Source organism: Malania oleifera, chromosome 3 (assembly GCF_029873635.1).
Source record: "Malania oleifera isolate guangnan ecotype guangnan chromosome 3, ASM2987363v1, whole genome shotgun sequence".
NCBI lineage: Eukaryota > Viridiplantae > Streptophyta > Magnoliopsida > Santalales > Ximeniaceae > Malania > Malania oleifera.
This window is the reverse complement of record NC_080419.1, coordinates 2,750,979-2,767,844: the sequence shown is the minus strand read 5'-3', so window position 1 is coordinate 2,767,844 and position 16,866 is coordinate 2,750,979. Positions and strand designations below refer to the sequence as shown.

Genomic DNA, 16,866 nt, shown 5'->3' with positions numbered 1-16,866 from the left:
TCCGATGAAAGGGGTAATGAGATTTAGGAAAAAGGGGAACCTAAGCTGTAATGACCTACAAATTTTACTACATAATCAATCATGTTAAATACTCTGATACCATTAACTAATGAGATAGCAACGTTAACTCGAACTCATGGGTAACAGGGACACATCTGTCATACACAGCGAAAACTTAAGCAACAGTAACGTAAATTTCATACACTCAACCATAGAATACAATATACCAGAGTTACCTATATTCCATCATGTTACTGTATATATATAATCCTCAAAACATTAAAAGATAAAACTAGGATCTTGCACCAAAAACCTACTGACCCCAGTTAAAAAAAAAAACTCACCCTCCTAGCGGGGTAGTAATATTGCCTCAACGGCGGGCTCGGTCTACCTGTCTTTTTGGGTTCCCTAAAATGGTTTAAGATGGGGTGAGACACCTCTCAGTAAGGAAAATAAATTAAATACAGTTGTGTGGTAACATGAATATTTGCGTGCTATAATAAATATACAGTACATGTCACATGCTTGAAAACACTGATCATATCATAACTGAGTAAACATACAATTTCATAGTTTTACTAAATCATATTGTATTTCACTGTTCATAAAATCATCTAATATAACTAGTAATTTTGAAATTTACCCAGGATGATTAGCTAACTGATTTCATGTATTACCCCCCATGACGGGTTGTGCAGGCCAAAGGCGGGACCCGACAATGGCTGGCCGACCACTGCTGAGTCAAAAATATTTGTAAGTACGATGGGCCCACCGCACCCTGGTCTAGAATGTCAGGTGGACGTCTACAACTCTACACTGAAAGTCACATCGACTATCCATCTCCCACCCCCTCTACTAGCAGGAGTAGTTAGCACAAATCTGAACTGAACTGAACTGTATAGCTACGGTACCATGCTCCTGATAACTGATCTGAATTATCATCCGGGTTCTGATAACATATAATACATGATAATATACTGTTTGAACATAAAAAGATTGATAGCATTTTCTGATTTTTATAATAACATAAATAATTACGGCCTTGTGCCGATTAAATGTACTGTTTATCATACATATTCTAAAATCATAGTTTACTATATTATCATGTTATTCCTGAAAATAGCAGAAACATGCTTTTTCTGTAAAATTGACTTAACATAATACAATATGTGTAAAATAATATGCATGCCACACAATACAGAATAAAATCATGAATTCTGCTCTCAAATCATATTTCCTGACATTTCATACTAAAAATACATATTCCTGTGTAACAACAGTATTTTCCCAAATATACATTTATACAAATATGCTTATATATAATTCATACTTTCTGAACATAAATCTACTAGTAAATAATAATAATAATTTTCGTGAAAATTACTATTTTAGTTTACTCCCTTACTTAACTACTGAAAGGCCCCTACAATGTCTAGTCCTACACCTGCATGGTTCCCCGTTCAACACCCTGAAAATAACATCTCCCTGAACAAAACTTTAGTATTTCTTCGAGTACTAACTTTTCTACAACTATAGGAAAGCCAAATACTTAACATAAAGTCTTACCCTGAATTTGGGATGGAGTCCAAGTTAGCCCCACCAACAATCCACTCCAGCAGACTTGAAGAGAAACTTCCCAAGAGTGTCGTGGTGGCCTCAGATCGTTGAACTGGAAAGAGACCGGCCCAAATTCTTAGAAAGAAGGGAGAGGGGACGAATAGAAGAGAGAGAGAGAGAGAGAGAGAGAGAGGTTCTTCGCGTGATTTCTAAGAAAAAAATCGAGTTTAGGCTATTTATACACCTGCATTCATCGACGAGCCACATCACTTCGTCGATGAGGCCACAAAGGAAGTTCGTTGACGAACGCTTATTCCTCGTCAACGAAATTTGGAGCTGATAAAATAGCCCTCGGTAACTTCTCGTTGATGAGACACGTGTCCCCGTTGACGATTCCAATCGCGTTCATCGACGAAGACCTGCTGTGACCCCATTTATAATTTTCTTTTTCTCCCTATTTTATTATTTAAATACCATAATTCTTCAGGTCTCTATATTCTCCCCTCTTTATAAAAACTTCGTCCTCGAAAATTACTATCCATATGATTCACCATCCCCTAAAAGCAAACAATCTACTTATTTTATTACTTACCCTCACTTATGGGGGAGGAATACCTTGATTACATTCAGAGTTCTAGGAGATTGCATTTATAAAATAAAATAAAATTCTCCCAAAACCAAAATACTACTTATTAACTAAACTAACACATACACTGACTAACCTGCAAAAGAAACATTACACAATGACTTGCACTTTTCTGATTACAACTGAATTCCACTAAACAATTGTGGATATTTATGCTTTGTCTGTTCCTCGAGCTCCCAAGAAGCTTCTTCTATTGCATGATTTCTCCACAGAACTTTTACTAGAGGAATCTTCTTATTACGCAATTCCTACTCTTTCCTGTCCAAAATCTATGTTGGTACCTCCTCATAAACCAGTGAATCACTGATCTCTAATTCACCATAAATGGTTACATGAGAAGGGTTTGGAACATATTTCCTCAACATGGAGACATGGAATACGTCGTGTATCCTGGACAACACAGGTGGTAAAGCTAACATGTAGGTAACTGGCCCCACTTTTTCTAGAATCTCAAATGGGCCAATGAACCTAGGGCTAAGTTTATCTTTCCTTCCAAATCTAATAACCCCCTTTAACAGAGCTATTTTCAAAAACACATGATCACGGATATAAAACTCTAATTTTCTTGCAGCGATTATCGGCGTAACTTTTCTGTCGGCTATGAGCTGCACTGATTCTATCTCTGATGAGTCGAACCTTATCATACGCTTGCTGTACTAACTGTAGTCCCACAACTCTCCGTTCACCTATCTCATCCCAGTATAGAGGAGAACGACATCTTCTACCATAGAGCGCCTCAAACGGTGTCATGCCAATGCTAGCTTGATAACTACTATTGTATGCAAATTCCACTAGTGGCATGAATTGAGTCTAACTACCCTCAAAATCTAGCATGCATGCTCGAAGCATATCTTCTAATATCTGAATCTTCCTCTCATTCTGCCCGTCTGACTAAGGATGGAATGTCGTGCTAAAAGATAACTAAGACCCTAGAGCTTCCTACAAGCTCCTCCAAAATCGTGATGTGAAACGTGGGTCCCGATCTGACACTATAGATACAGGCACACCGTGAGAACGGACGATCTCCTGAATGTATATCTCTGCCAGTCTGTTAAGGGAGTAGCTGATCTTGATGGAAAGGAAATGAGCAGTCTTAGTCAAACGATCTACAATCACCTAGATTGCATTATAACCATGCAATGCCGATGGTAACCCTGAAACAAAATTCATGGATATATGATCCCATTTCCACTTTGGGATAAAAAGTGGCTACAATTGGCCTACTGGCCTCTGGTGCTCAGCCTTTACCTACTGGCACGTCAAACATTGTGATACATACTCGGCAATCTCCTTCTTCATACCACTCCACCAATAAGACTCTCGCAGATCCTATACATTTTTGTACTGCCGGGATGAACTATGTATAAAGATCTGTGAGCCTCTTCTAGAATGATCTTTCTGATACCAGCATCCGCAAGAACACATAACCTAGAACAAACTGCAAAGTTCCGTCATTTGCAATACAAAACTCCTCTCCCTGACCACCTTGTACTCAAACTATTACTTCTGCTAATTCTGGATCCTCCTTCTAAGCAGCTTTAATCCTTTCCTGCAAAGTAGGTTGCATCACTAAACTGACAATACATGCCTGAGGATCACTCTCAACCAACTTTATGCTGAGTCTCTCCAGATCCATCATGATCGGACACTGAATCTCTATAGCTGCTAGCGCTGATCCCACATACTTCCTGCTCAACGCATCAACTATCACGTTTGCTTTTCCTAGGTGGTAACTGATAGTACAATCAAAATATTTAATAAGCTCCAACCACCTTCTCTGCCTCATGTTCAGTTCCTTCTGAGTGAATAAGTACTTTAAACTTTTATGGTCGGAGAAGATTTCACATCGCTCGCCATACAGGTAATGCCTCCAAATCTTCAATGCATGTATCAAAATCATGGGTAGGGTAGTTCTTTTCATACTCTTTCAACTTTCTCAAAGCATACGCTACCACCCTATCATGTTGCATCAATACACAGCCAAGTCCCTTCAAGGACGCATCACTGTAGATAACATAACTCTTCATGGTTGGAGCCACGGGAAAGGGATTAGATGACGTTGCTCCGGAGTCAGCAATGGGAGGTCCAGCACCCATTCCTCCAGAGATGGCCAACCTCAACCTTGAATTCGCTGAACTTTTCGACGAATTTGCCTGGCAAGAAGTCGACCACCTAAGGTGCGTATACTTACCATTTTTGGGCGCATCCTTTAGGAGGGATCTCAAACTTGAAAGGGCTAACTTGAAAAGAAATTTATATATACTTAACATATGTACATACATACATATATATATATATATATATGCATATATCCTTTTTTATTTTTTTGTAGAGCCATATTGACTAAAGTATCGGGATTTGCAAGGCCGCAAACGAATTTAAGTGTAGCAGTGTTTGCAGAGATTATGCATCAGGCATTTGGTTATCCCTTGTATCCTCCCTTCAACCCTTTTGCCAATAACATCAACTTCCTCCTTTCCAGCTACTATACTCCTTACGTCGGAGGTAACGTTAATCTCCAATGATCCTTATCCCGAAGGGTAAGCCTACCTCAAATTCCATAAAAATATCTCTCTCTCTCTCTCTCTCTCTATATATATATATATATATGTATGTATAAGATTCATGGATGAGATATAATGTTGCATATATGCATGTACATGTGTATCAGTTGGTGGGAGGACTAATGGCGGTGGAATGGAGCCAAGATGCAATCATCAGAGAATTGTTGAATCAGGGAAAGAATACGGTGGTAAAGTCGTATAATTACATGGTTACGGACTTCACTGTAAAGATGTCAGATTTGAAAAACAGGCTGGGAGGCGCAGGCATTAAGGACGAAGGCATTGTGGTTCCCATTGAGCAAGGTTCCAGCGAAAAAGTTACCAGCAATGTGGTGTCTGAAACAATGTGTCGATTGCATATGATCGGTCTGAATAAGTTCATAAGAGAACTTGGTTTAAAGAAAAAGAGGTATGTTTTGTTTTGCAATAGTCAGAGTGCTATACACCTCAGCAAGAATTCTACTTTTCACGGACGGTCGAAGCACATTGATGTTCAGTATCATTGGATACGATATGTTATGGACTCAAAGTTGTTAGAGCTTGAGAAGATTCATACTAATGACAATGGTTCAGACATGATGACAAAAGTAATAACTTACAATAAGTTTGAACTTTGCAGGGAACTAGCTGGAATGGGTTCCTGCTAGAAGTCCACTCGTTTGAATGACTTATTGCATTCTCCTCCGGTGGGTATGTAGGGGGAGAATTGTTAGGTATTCCGTATCCCATTGTCAATCTAGAAGCCCACCAAAGTTGAAGCCACAAATTCAGAAGCCCACCAAACTTGACTGAGTGGCTGCTGCAACCATTGTTGATCTAAAAATTAGGTGGCTGTATTTTGTTGATGGAGAAGGAAATTGGCTGCTCCTATTGTCCTATAAATATGAGATTGCATTTGTTTGAAATGCAATCGATTGGATCAAACAGGATCAACTAGTGAGGAGATAAAAATCAGAAAGAAATTAATTTCATCTGTTTCTTCCTTTTTGTGAGAAATTACTTCTTGTAATTATTGTTCTCAAATTGATTAGTGGATTATTGCTTTGCAACCGTGGATGTAGGCAATATTGGCCGAACCACGTTAAAAACTTGGTTTCTTTTGTGTGTGTTTATTTTGGCTGGAGTTTTAAATCCCTTTACAAACTGGTATCAAAGCGTTATTGAGGGGTTTCCGACAAGTTTTTCGACGAAAGAAGGAGTCTATAACTCTCAGTCAGTTTTTTAGAGTTGCTTGAAAAGTCAAATTGGTCATACCATCACGTAGCTGGTGTCGAGACGATCGCAACGGTGAAAATAGCATAAAAAACCGACTCCTAACAAAGTCATATGAGCCACTACAAAAAATGAATTGAGTGCTCTATTTTTGTCAATTTGCAGAATCTGCAAATTGAAATTGGCGTGAAGAAGACGAAGAGTGCCACATCAGCATGCCCCCCACTTGCCATATTATTAACCCTGGCGCACTTGCCACGTCATCAATGGGACCCACTGCCACGTCATTAGCGGGTCCCACTACCACGTCATTAGCAATTCCCACTTGCCACGTTAGCACGAACCCCATTTGCCACATCATCAAGGGGTCCCACCTCAGCCACATCAGCAAGTGGTGTTAGAATATTCCGTCAGCTAAGGGAATATTCCATTAAGTTGAACCAAATCGATCCAAATCTATTTTTGGGCCGAACCAAGCCAATTTTGACCCAATTTTTGTAATGTTAGACTAGTTTCCAACAAAAATCAAACGTTCCAGATGCACTAGTGTTCTCAGATTTGCAAGATTTTGTATCGAAATTTCTATAAAGGCTAGATCTTTGAAAAGATCATGGAGGCTAATATGAGCAAGATGATTTTCTTGAATGGCACCAACTACCACAAATGGAAGGGAAAGATGAAACATCTTCTTTTTATAAAAAGATTACATGTACCTATTTTTTCCACTCAAAAACCGGAAGATAAGTCCGATGATGAATGGGCATTCGAACATGAACAGGTATGTGGTTTCATTCAGAAATGGGTTGAGGATAATGTTTTGAATCATATTCAAAACGAAAATCATGCTAGGACCTTATGGATCTAGCTGGAAACCTTGTACGCATCAAGGACTTGAAACAATAAATTGTTCCTACTCAATCAAGCAATTCATCTCAGATACAAGGAAGGTAGTTCTATTTCCGATCACTTAAATGAATTGACTAGATGCTTTTAACAATTATACGATGTCGGCGTCAAATTTGATGATGATATTTTGGGCTTGTGGCTTTTGAATACTTTGCTTGACTTATGGGAAAATTTTCGTGTTTCTTTTGCCAATTCTACTCCCGGTGGTGTCGTGACGTGGGATTCTGCAAGAAGCGCAGTTTTAAATGAAAAAATGAGGTGACGAGCTCAAGTTGCCACCACATCACAATCTAAGGTTCTAATCTTAGAAAATAGGGGAAGAAGTAAAAGTAGAGGCCAAGACAAAAACAATAGAGGCAGGAGTAAGTCCAAGTCCAAGTACAAAAACCTCGAGTGCCATTATTGGGGCAAAAAAGGCTACATTAAAACGAATGGTTATAAATGGAAGGTTGAGAACAAAACGGAGAATGCCAAACAGGAAAGAAGAGACAACGGTAAGGTTGATCGTGTGGCACCCCTCATGAACTATAGCTCGGGTTCCTACACCCGATGCAAGTCACCCCTCATGAACTATAGCTCGGGTTCCTACACCCGGTGCAAATCATCTTCCGTACACTATAGCTCGGGTTCCTATACCCAGTGCAAGTCACCCCTCGTGAACTATAGCTCTGGTTCCTACACCCAGTGCAAGTCACCTTCCGTGCACTATAGCTCGGGTTCCTACACCTGATGCAAGTCACCCCTCATGAACTATAGCTCGGGTTCCTACACCCGGTGCAAGTCACCTTCCGTGCACTATAGCTCGGGTTCCTACACCCGATGCAAGTCACCCCTCATGAACTATAGCTCGGGTTCCTACACCCGGTGCAAGTCACCCCTCGTGAACTATAGCTTGGGTTCCTACACCAGGTGCAAGTCACCCTCCGTGAACTATAGCTCGGGTTCCTACACCCGGTGTAAGTCACCCTTCTATGAACTATAGCTCGGGTTCCTACACCCGGTGCAAGTCACCCTTCTGTGAACTATAGCTCGGGTTCCTACACTCGACGCAAGTCATTCTCATGTGCTCTCAAGCATACATGCAAATCGATTTTCACAAATCATGTTGGTCTCTTTTTACATTGGGCCTGGTCCAAAATCAGCGTCTTTTATCTTTGTAGGCTTGTTGCTACAAATAACGTAGGAGAGTTCCTACTTTTACTTTGAAGCGACGAAGCCTATAAAGAGGGGCAGCTGTAGACACCCCATTTTTACCCAGGCCCAATATTATTATTATTATTATGATTTCTATTGTTGTTATTTACACTATTATTATTATTATTATTTTTATTTTTCACTATTATTATTATTGTTAATTATTTTTCCATATTGATATAAGTAATTTATTATTATTACTATTATTTTATTATTATTATTTTCCTATATTGATATAAGTAATTTATTATTATTACTATTATTCTATTATTATTATTATTTATTTTCCCATATTGATATAAGTAATTTATTATTATTACTATTATTATATTGTTGTTATTTTCCTATATTGATATAAGTAATTTATTATTATTACTATTATTATATTGTTATTATTTATTTTCCCATATTGATATAAGTAATTTATTATTATTACTATTATTATATTGTTGTTATTTTCCTATAGTGTTATAAGTGGCTTATTATCACTATTATTTTTATTATTATTATTTTTGTTTTTTTATTTTTTTATTTTTTGTTATTTTTACCACTATATTTACCTTTATTATTATTATTATTATTATTATTATTATTATTATTATTATTATTATTATTATTATTATTGTTTTTATTATTAACACTATTTCCATATTCACTTTATTATTATTATTATTATTTTTTTTTTTTTACCTTATTATTATTATTATTATTATTATTATTATTATTATTATTATTATTATTTCCTTATTACCATAATAGCAGTTATACTCATATATATTATTTCCAAAAGAAAAAATACCATAAAATACAAAAAAAAAACCCAAAAAGGAAAAGAAATGGGTTAGGGTTTCTAAAAGTTTTTTTATAAGGACCTCTTCTTCTCTTCAAAGCCACAGCCGGGGTGGCGCTGCGCACAGCTCTGAAACTCCTCTACAGCCTCCTCCATATCTTTCTCCACGACCACTCAACCCCACAGTGAGGTGCAACCATCCGCAAAGACTCTCTGCAACTCTCCTGCCGCCGCTGTCCAGCCATCCTCCGGGTCCTCCGCAACTCCGGCCGACCACTACAGCCGAGAACTCCCTCAGCAAATCCCCCATCATCTGCAACCTCTCCAGTCTCCGGCAACACCATCACAGCCCAGCTCCGGCAGCACCATCCGCTAACCCGAGCTCTGCTCCATCACATCGGCAGCAGGCCAGCAAACCCCGGCCACCCTTCCTCACCGCCGTAGCACCACCCATCCGCCGCCGACACCACAGCCGTCGGAGCACTCTGCAAGCCTGCTGCCAGCCGGCTGTTCTCTCAACTGCTCTCCTCTGCTCTACCACTCTGCAACACCCACGAGCAGCCTCCCTCAACACCACATCCTCATCGTCTCCCGGCTGTACCCCCCCCCCCCTCTGTAAGTCCCTGCACACGTACACATAACACACACACACACTGAACACCCACACACACACACATACACGGAACCCCTACCCAGATTCCTGCACACAGCAGGCACTGCACATATAAGTTATTTACTATTATTATAGTAAGCCTTTTTTTTTTTATGTTGTAATATTATTTATGTGTTTTAATGTTGTATTACTTTTAGTAATAGGTCTGTATTTATTTATGTTTTATTGTTAATATTTGAAATGCAATTATTGTCTTGAATATTTATTTATGGTTTTTGTCGTGTTAATATTATAATATTTTAAGTGCAATGTATTTAGTTGGTTTGTATATTTATTCATGATTTCTTTGTTGATTTTGTAACATTGAATATGTAATAGTCATTCTATTTGCTTGTATTATATTTAGGGTTTTTATCATTATTTTTAATTTCAATATGTAATATGTTAGTGTTTTAGGGTTTATTTTGTTGTCATTATAATATTCAATGTGTAATATATTTATCTTATTGGCTTATATGCTTATTTTCGGTTCTTTGTTTTTATTGTAATATTTAATGGGTAATATGTGCACCTTATTTGCTTGTATAATTATTTCGGATTTTTATTTATTTATTGATATTGTAACATTTAATGGGTAATATATTTATCTTATTTGATTGTGTAATTATTTAGGGTTTTTTATTATTATTATTGTATTATTTAATGTGTAATGTGATTATTTCATTTACTTGCATAATTATTTAGGGTATTCTTGATCATTATTTTATCATTGCTCCCATCTTTATCATTTTATATTATTGCTTAAGCTTATTTGTTCCCATATTTATCCTTGCATATCTACATATTGATTTTAGAATTGATTGTTTCCATAATTTCATTACTTTGTTGTTATACTCATAATTGTGTAATTACATACTAATTTTAGAATTGATTTGTTTCCATATTGTATAATTTACATTTTAATTGTAGGATTGATTTGTTTCTTTAATTATTTCCATATTGTATATATTTATATATATTGTTATATTGTTATATTATTGTCGTATTGTTATATTGTTATTGTTGTAGCGAATATTCCTATAGTGTACATTGTTATATTATTATATGGTGTATATGAGTGTAATGTTATATTATGTTGTTATATTTAGTATTCTTAGATCACACGTTCATATTAAGAATATTGGCATATTTCAGTACTATATTAAGTTTAGTATCTTATTCTATATTATTATTATTATTATGTTTTGTATTATTATTAGTGTATATTTTTTTTAGTGTTCTAATATATATGGTATTGTTTTAGTATCTTTAGTATCTTCATATGTATAGTATATGGTGTTTTATTGCTAATTATATGTATTGTGGTAGTTTAATATCTTAGTTTATTATCCTATTATTATGTATTGAAACCTCCCAAAGAATTTGGTAAATATTTTGAATTATTTATGAAAAATCTATAAATTTTGAAAATAAATCTGGGAGCTATTTTTGTAAATTATTTTCGATTTTTTTTATCCCTATGATTGTAATGCGAGGGTATGAGCCTTTCGGCTTTATGTACCTTAAGCTCTGAGGGAATATATATTGTATTTATTTATTTATTTATTTTTTATGTGTATTTATACATTCATAAAAAGGAGCAATTTAAAGACTTATTAGATTAACTTAGGGATAATTTCAAATTAATTAGGTACCGTTCGTAAAAACGGGCGCGTAGGGGGTGCTCGTACCTTCCCCTCGCGTAACCGAACTCTCGAGCCTAATTCTGGTAATGTAGACCTATTTTACCCCTAACGGGGTAGTCATCACGTGTTCTAACCACACTAAAGGTTAGTGGCGACTCCGACATTTCATATTTCCCTTGAACATCAAAATATGATTTTAATTTCGCCGCTCGGGGCACACGCGCTCCCGGGACGTCGCGACAGAGGCAATGGTAACATTGCTCAAGGGTTTCTAAAGAAGAAATCAGCATGAAGTGAATTAAAAAACTAAAGCCACCTAGCTGCAATCTGCATATGGAACTTAACTTCTGCAAATTAATGGTATAGAAGCTAGGAGCATGTTAAGTTGTGTTTGGCTAGCTAGGTAGATACCTAGCTTGCCTTAATTAAGTACTTATGTTTTTCTTTTGGATCCTAGAGTGGTAAGTGGAATGTGCCTACTATTTGCAGTTCAATAAAAAAATGAACAACCCTCTTTCCCTCTTGTCTTATTCTGTGTACTAAAAATTAACACAAACAAACAAAATCGCAAACATAAACCAATTAATAAAATTCCTAATTAATCAAACTAAATGAAAATAATTAAATACAATAGCTCCATTGATAAACAAAGGTAGTTAAAAGTTCAGGAATTACATGAATGAAACATTTTTTCTCTGGAAAACCTTGTTTCATGCCCCTTTTTCTTGCACTTAAAACATTGTATTTCCTTCCTCTTCCTAGAATTAAACCAAGATTTATTGTTTCTCGGTCCTCTCCGAAACTTGTTTCTCCCACGTTCTTGATTACCCCTCACCACAAGCCCATCACCTTATAAATTCTCATCACTGGCTTTCTTCCTCTGATGAAAACCTGAAAGAGCACTTGTGATCTCCTCCAATTAGAGAGCTTCCTTTCCCCACATCAGAGTTGTAACCAAACATTTGTGCATAGGAAAAGCAGACAGGGAATTTAGCATCATCAACGTCTTGTCTTCGTCTTCAAACTTTACATCAACTCGCTTCAAATCACTGATGATATGATTGAACACGTTGATGTGCTAGTTCAAATCCGAAACCTCTTACAACTTAAGACCACACAGTTTATGCTTAAGATAAAGTTTGTTGCCAATGACTTGGACATATACAGACTTTCCAATTTCAAGCAGATTGCCGCCGATGATTCCTCATCCACGACATGACACATCACGTCATCAGCCAAACAAAGCCTAATAGTTGTCTCAACCTACGCTTCCAGTTCCTTCCAACTAATTTCGTCCATGCCTTCCAGCTGTTTTTCATATAACGCCTTCTTCATTCCTTACTGCACTAAAAAATCATTAACTTTCCTCTGCTATAATCCAAAATTTTTGGATCCACCGAACTTGACCATGTCGAACTTCCTAGAAGAAATCCCAGTCATCATAACCAATCACTCTGATACCAATTGTTGTGTAATAAAATGCGTGGAAATGATCGTGCAGTGCAGTAATTACGATGAATAATATGGAAACAAACACAAATAATGAAAGTAATAAACAACATATGAATTTAACGTGGTTTGGAAAAATGCATATCTCCACAGGAGCAAGTGGCGATTGAAATTCACTATAAATCAAAGTCAGCGTTACAATATTGTAGTTATACTAACTCCTAGATGTATAGAGGCATTAGAAAATCCCTCAAATACTATTCTATCAATCGGTGAATCCCTCAAATTCACTATCATTTTCACGCATGACATAATCACATATAAATGACAGCATCAAGCAACCTTTTGTTTCAATCAATTATAAAAAGATAAAACTTTTTGTTGCATGTGCACATTTTTCATCCACCTCAAAATGGTAGGTTGAGCACCTATGAAATTATTGTTTTTACTTTTGCTTAATTTTGTATATATTTTTAGGATTCAATTAAAGATTCACTTAATCTGGACTAAGTATAGTGTTCTAGTGACATCTTTGAATCATATCTTACTATTCCTAATTAGCATGATTTGAGCTTTGTGATCATCTCGTATTAAAAAATTGGTCAACGATTTTATTTCTGCAATTTTACGCTACGTTTGTGAACATAAATTTTAAATATTAGATTTGGATTTGGGTGAATTTGAATATATTTTAATACAATTTTATATTATATTTTATCTAAATTTAATACAAATCCAAATCAAAGGTCTCTCCAAACATGAGATTATTGCATGTGGTTGAATCTTTCAAGCCCCATTTCCCCAAATCTCAAGCTTTGTGGTCTTTTCAATTTGTGAGGGAAAAAGAAAAAAAGGTGGAAACACGTGAGAGTGTGGACCATTAATTAGATTAGTAATCGGCGCTCTCCTTGGAATTTAAATTCATCATTTTCTTTCTCTTTATTTAATTGCTTGATTTTTATTTGCTATCATCAATAGACCACTGTATATTATTACATAAATCAATTGTTGGTGTACTTTACACTCTACATTTTTCTTACTTTATGACTTTTCTCTCAATTTCCCAATTTCCTTTCATGCATTCCATAAAAGAATAGAAGAAAGTGTATTTTTTTTTTTTCCAATAAACCATCAATACTATAAGAAATTGTTCCAAAACAATTCCTCGGGTGATGAGTTCGAGGGAATTTTCAAATCTCCAAAATATCATATGGCACGTAAAAATGTTATTCTTGAGATTTCATAGGTAAATTAAAGAAAATAATGAAAAAAAATAAATAAATATGAAAATTTTCTTTTTTATGTTTCAATTCAACAAAATAAATTAATTTATGGACGGTTATGTAGTATTCTTGAAATATTTATAGATTGGGATATTTTAAAAATATTTATAAATAGTTACAAGAATTTTAAAAAAAAATTATAGGTAGTTACAAAAACATTCTGATATATTAAAAATCAGACAAAAAAAGAAAAGAAAAGAAAGGAGAAATCTCCTTTCTAATATATAAAGAAAGGAGATCTCCACGCACCTCCCCCATTAAAAACAATAAAAAATAAAGAAAAAAAAAAAAAAAGTGCCCCCAAAGTAGCAGTGCCATTTTAATTCCTTAATTTGAGGCTTTGGGCTATGGATCTTGCGCACAAAAATAAATAAATAAATAAAACTGCCTGCATGGGTATGGGTGTGACTCAGGCTTGCTCTTCTACCATGCATATATATAAACAAGTTAGCATGCAAGAAAAACCAAGAAGACCAAAGCAAACTGCTTTGCCCAATTACCATATACATACATACATACTCACAGCCATGGCAGCAAAAATAGTTTCAGGTACTACCGCTGCTGGTAGAACTTCCACTACCCTCTGTTCTTTGGTAATCATAGCTATCCTCATCTCTTCTCTTGTCCCACAATCTTATTCCGTTCTTCTTCCCAAGTTGCCGCCGCCACCGTCCGGGCACTCCTCGACACCTACAATTTGCAGTCCGCCGCCTTCCCCTGGTGCCGCATACGGACCGATCCCTGTAGTCGATATAGATACAATAGAATTTCCATTGAACGTGGAGTTTCTTGAAACCGAACTCTTCATGGTTGGAGCCACAGGGAAGGGATTAGATGACGTTGCTCCGGAGTTAGCCCAGGGAGGTCCGGCGCCCATCCCTCCAGATATGGCCAACCTCGACCCTGAATTTGCTGAACTTTTCGAAGAATTCGCCTGGCAAGAAGTCGACCACCTACGGTGCGTATACTTTTCTATTTTTCTTTGCGAAAACGAAAAACCGGAAGCAAAATAGAAAACAAGATCGAAAGGGCTAATCTGAAAAGAAATTTATATATACTTACATACATATATATATATATATATATATATATTGCAGAGCTATTTTGGCTAAAGTTCCTGGATTTGCAAGGCCGCAAACGAATTTAAGTGCGGCAGTGTTTGCAGAGATTATGAATCAGGCTTTTTGCTATCCTTTGAATCCTCCCTTCAACCCTTTTGCCAATAACGTCAACTTCCTCATTGCCAGCTACTTCATTCCTTACGTCGGAGGTACGGGGTACGTCGGAGGTAACGTTAATCTCCAAGGACCCGCATCCCGAAGGGTAAACCTACCTCAAATTCCATAAATCTCTCTCTCTCTCTCTCTCTCTCTCTCTCTCTCTCTCTCTCTCTCTATATATATATATATATATATATATATAAGATGCATGGATGAGATATAATGTTGCATATATGCATGTACATGTGTATCAGTTGGTGGGAGGACTAATGGCGGTGGAATGGAGCCAAGATGCAATCATCAGAGAATTGTTGAATCAGAGAAAGAATACAGTGGTAAAGCCGTATAATTACACGGTGGCGGACTTCACCGTCAAGATGTCGGAACTGAGAAACAGGTTGGGAGGCGCAGGCGATAAGGACGAAGGCCTTGTGGTTCCCAAAGAGCAAGGTGCCGGCGGCCAAGTCACCAGCAATGTGGTGTCTGCGAACAATGTGTCCATTGCATATGATCGGTCGGCGGCAGAAGTGCTGAGGATTTTGTACCTTACTGGAAAAGAAAATAGGCCCGGCGGTCTCCTCACATATGGAGGCAATGGTAACATTGCTCAAGGGTTTCTAAAGAAGAAATCAGCATGAAGTGAATTAAAAAACTAAAGCCACCAAGCTGCAATCTGCATATGGAACTTAACTTCTGCAAATTAATGGTATAGAAGCTAGGAGCATGTTAAGTTGTGTTTGGCTAGCTAGGTAGATTCCTAGCTTGCCTTAATTAAGTACTTATGTTTTTCTTTTGGATCCTAGAGTGGTAAGTGGAACGTGCCTACTATTTGCAGTTCAATAAAAAAATGAACAACCCTCTGTCCCTCTTGTCTTATTCTGTGTACTAAAAATTAACACAAACTAACAAACAAAATCGCAAACATAAACCAATTAATAAAATTCCTAATTAATCAAACTAAATGAAAATAATTAAATACAATAGCTCCATTGATAAACAAAGGTAGTTAAAATGGGTACAACCAAACCATAAAATGAAACTTCAAAAAATAATATTTTTAATTAAAACAACAATTTTTTTTCAAGAGAAAGATTTGTTTTTCCTACAATTTGTTTGGTTGTGTGTTTGGAATATGTTTGAATAATGATTTATTTGATACACAATAATAGAATGAAATGAAATGAACTTGATCTTTATAATCTTATATTTAGCTATATATATATATAATGCAATAATGAACACTGTGTTTATATACATCTCCCAAAAATAATGCAAAAATATCTCTAGAATCTGACATCCAAAAACTTCTGATCCTAGTCCAAACTTACCCTCATAGCGGGGTAACTCAACAGACTCAACGGCGGCCTCGATCCGCCAGTCTTTCTGGATTTCCTGAAAAGTTATTCAAGTTTGGGGGTGAGACACTTCTTAGTAAGGGAAAATAAATTAAATACAACTGTGTGACTAAATGAACAATGAATGCAATTATACATATACAGTACATTTCATATTTCTATTAACATTCATCATAACATACTGAATAATCATATACTTTTCGTATTTTCTAATAAATCATATCGTTCATAAAATATCTGTTATAGCTGATAAAACTGAAAACATACCCAGGATGAATAACTACCTGGTGTCATGTATTACCCCCCATGACGGGTTGTTTAACCTGAAGGTGGGACCCGACAATGGCTAACCCACCACTGCTGAGTCAAAAATGTCTGTAAGTACGATGGAC

At 36.4% G+C, this 16,866-nt stretch overlaps 2 protein-coding genes across 2 annotated transcripts; both read left to right on the top strand.

Annotated features, from left to right (window-relative positions):
• Positions 1 to 4,228: 4,228 nt before the first annotated feature.
• On the top strand, positions 4,229 to 4,728 carry LOC131150339 (ferritin-like catalase Nec2). Its single transcript, XM_058100986.1, has 2 exons — positions 4,229 to 4,380; positions 4,569 to 4,728. Exons 1-2 carry the CDS (start codon positions 4,229 to 4,231, stop codon positions 4,726 to 4,728), a joined length of 312 nt encoding a protein of 103 aa, XP_057956969.1.
• Positions 4,729 to 14,426: 9,698 nt separating this feature from the next.
• On the top strand, positions 14,427 to 15,757 carry LOC131150338 (ferritin-like catalase Nec2). The gene is made up of 3 exons (XM_058100985.1): positions 14,427 to 14,857; positions 15,030 to 15,222; positions 15,374 to 15,757. The coding sequence occupies exons 1-3, from the start codon at positions 14,427 to 14,429 to the stop codon at positions 15,755 to 15,757; spliced, it is 1,008 nt and encodes a 335-aa protein (XP_057956968.1).
• Positions 15,758 to 16,866: the final 1,109 nt, after the last annotated feature.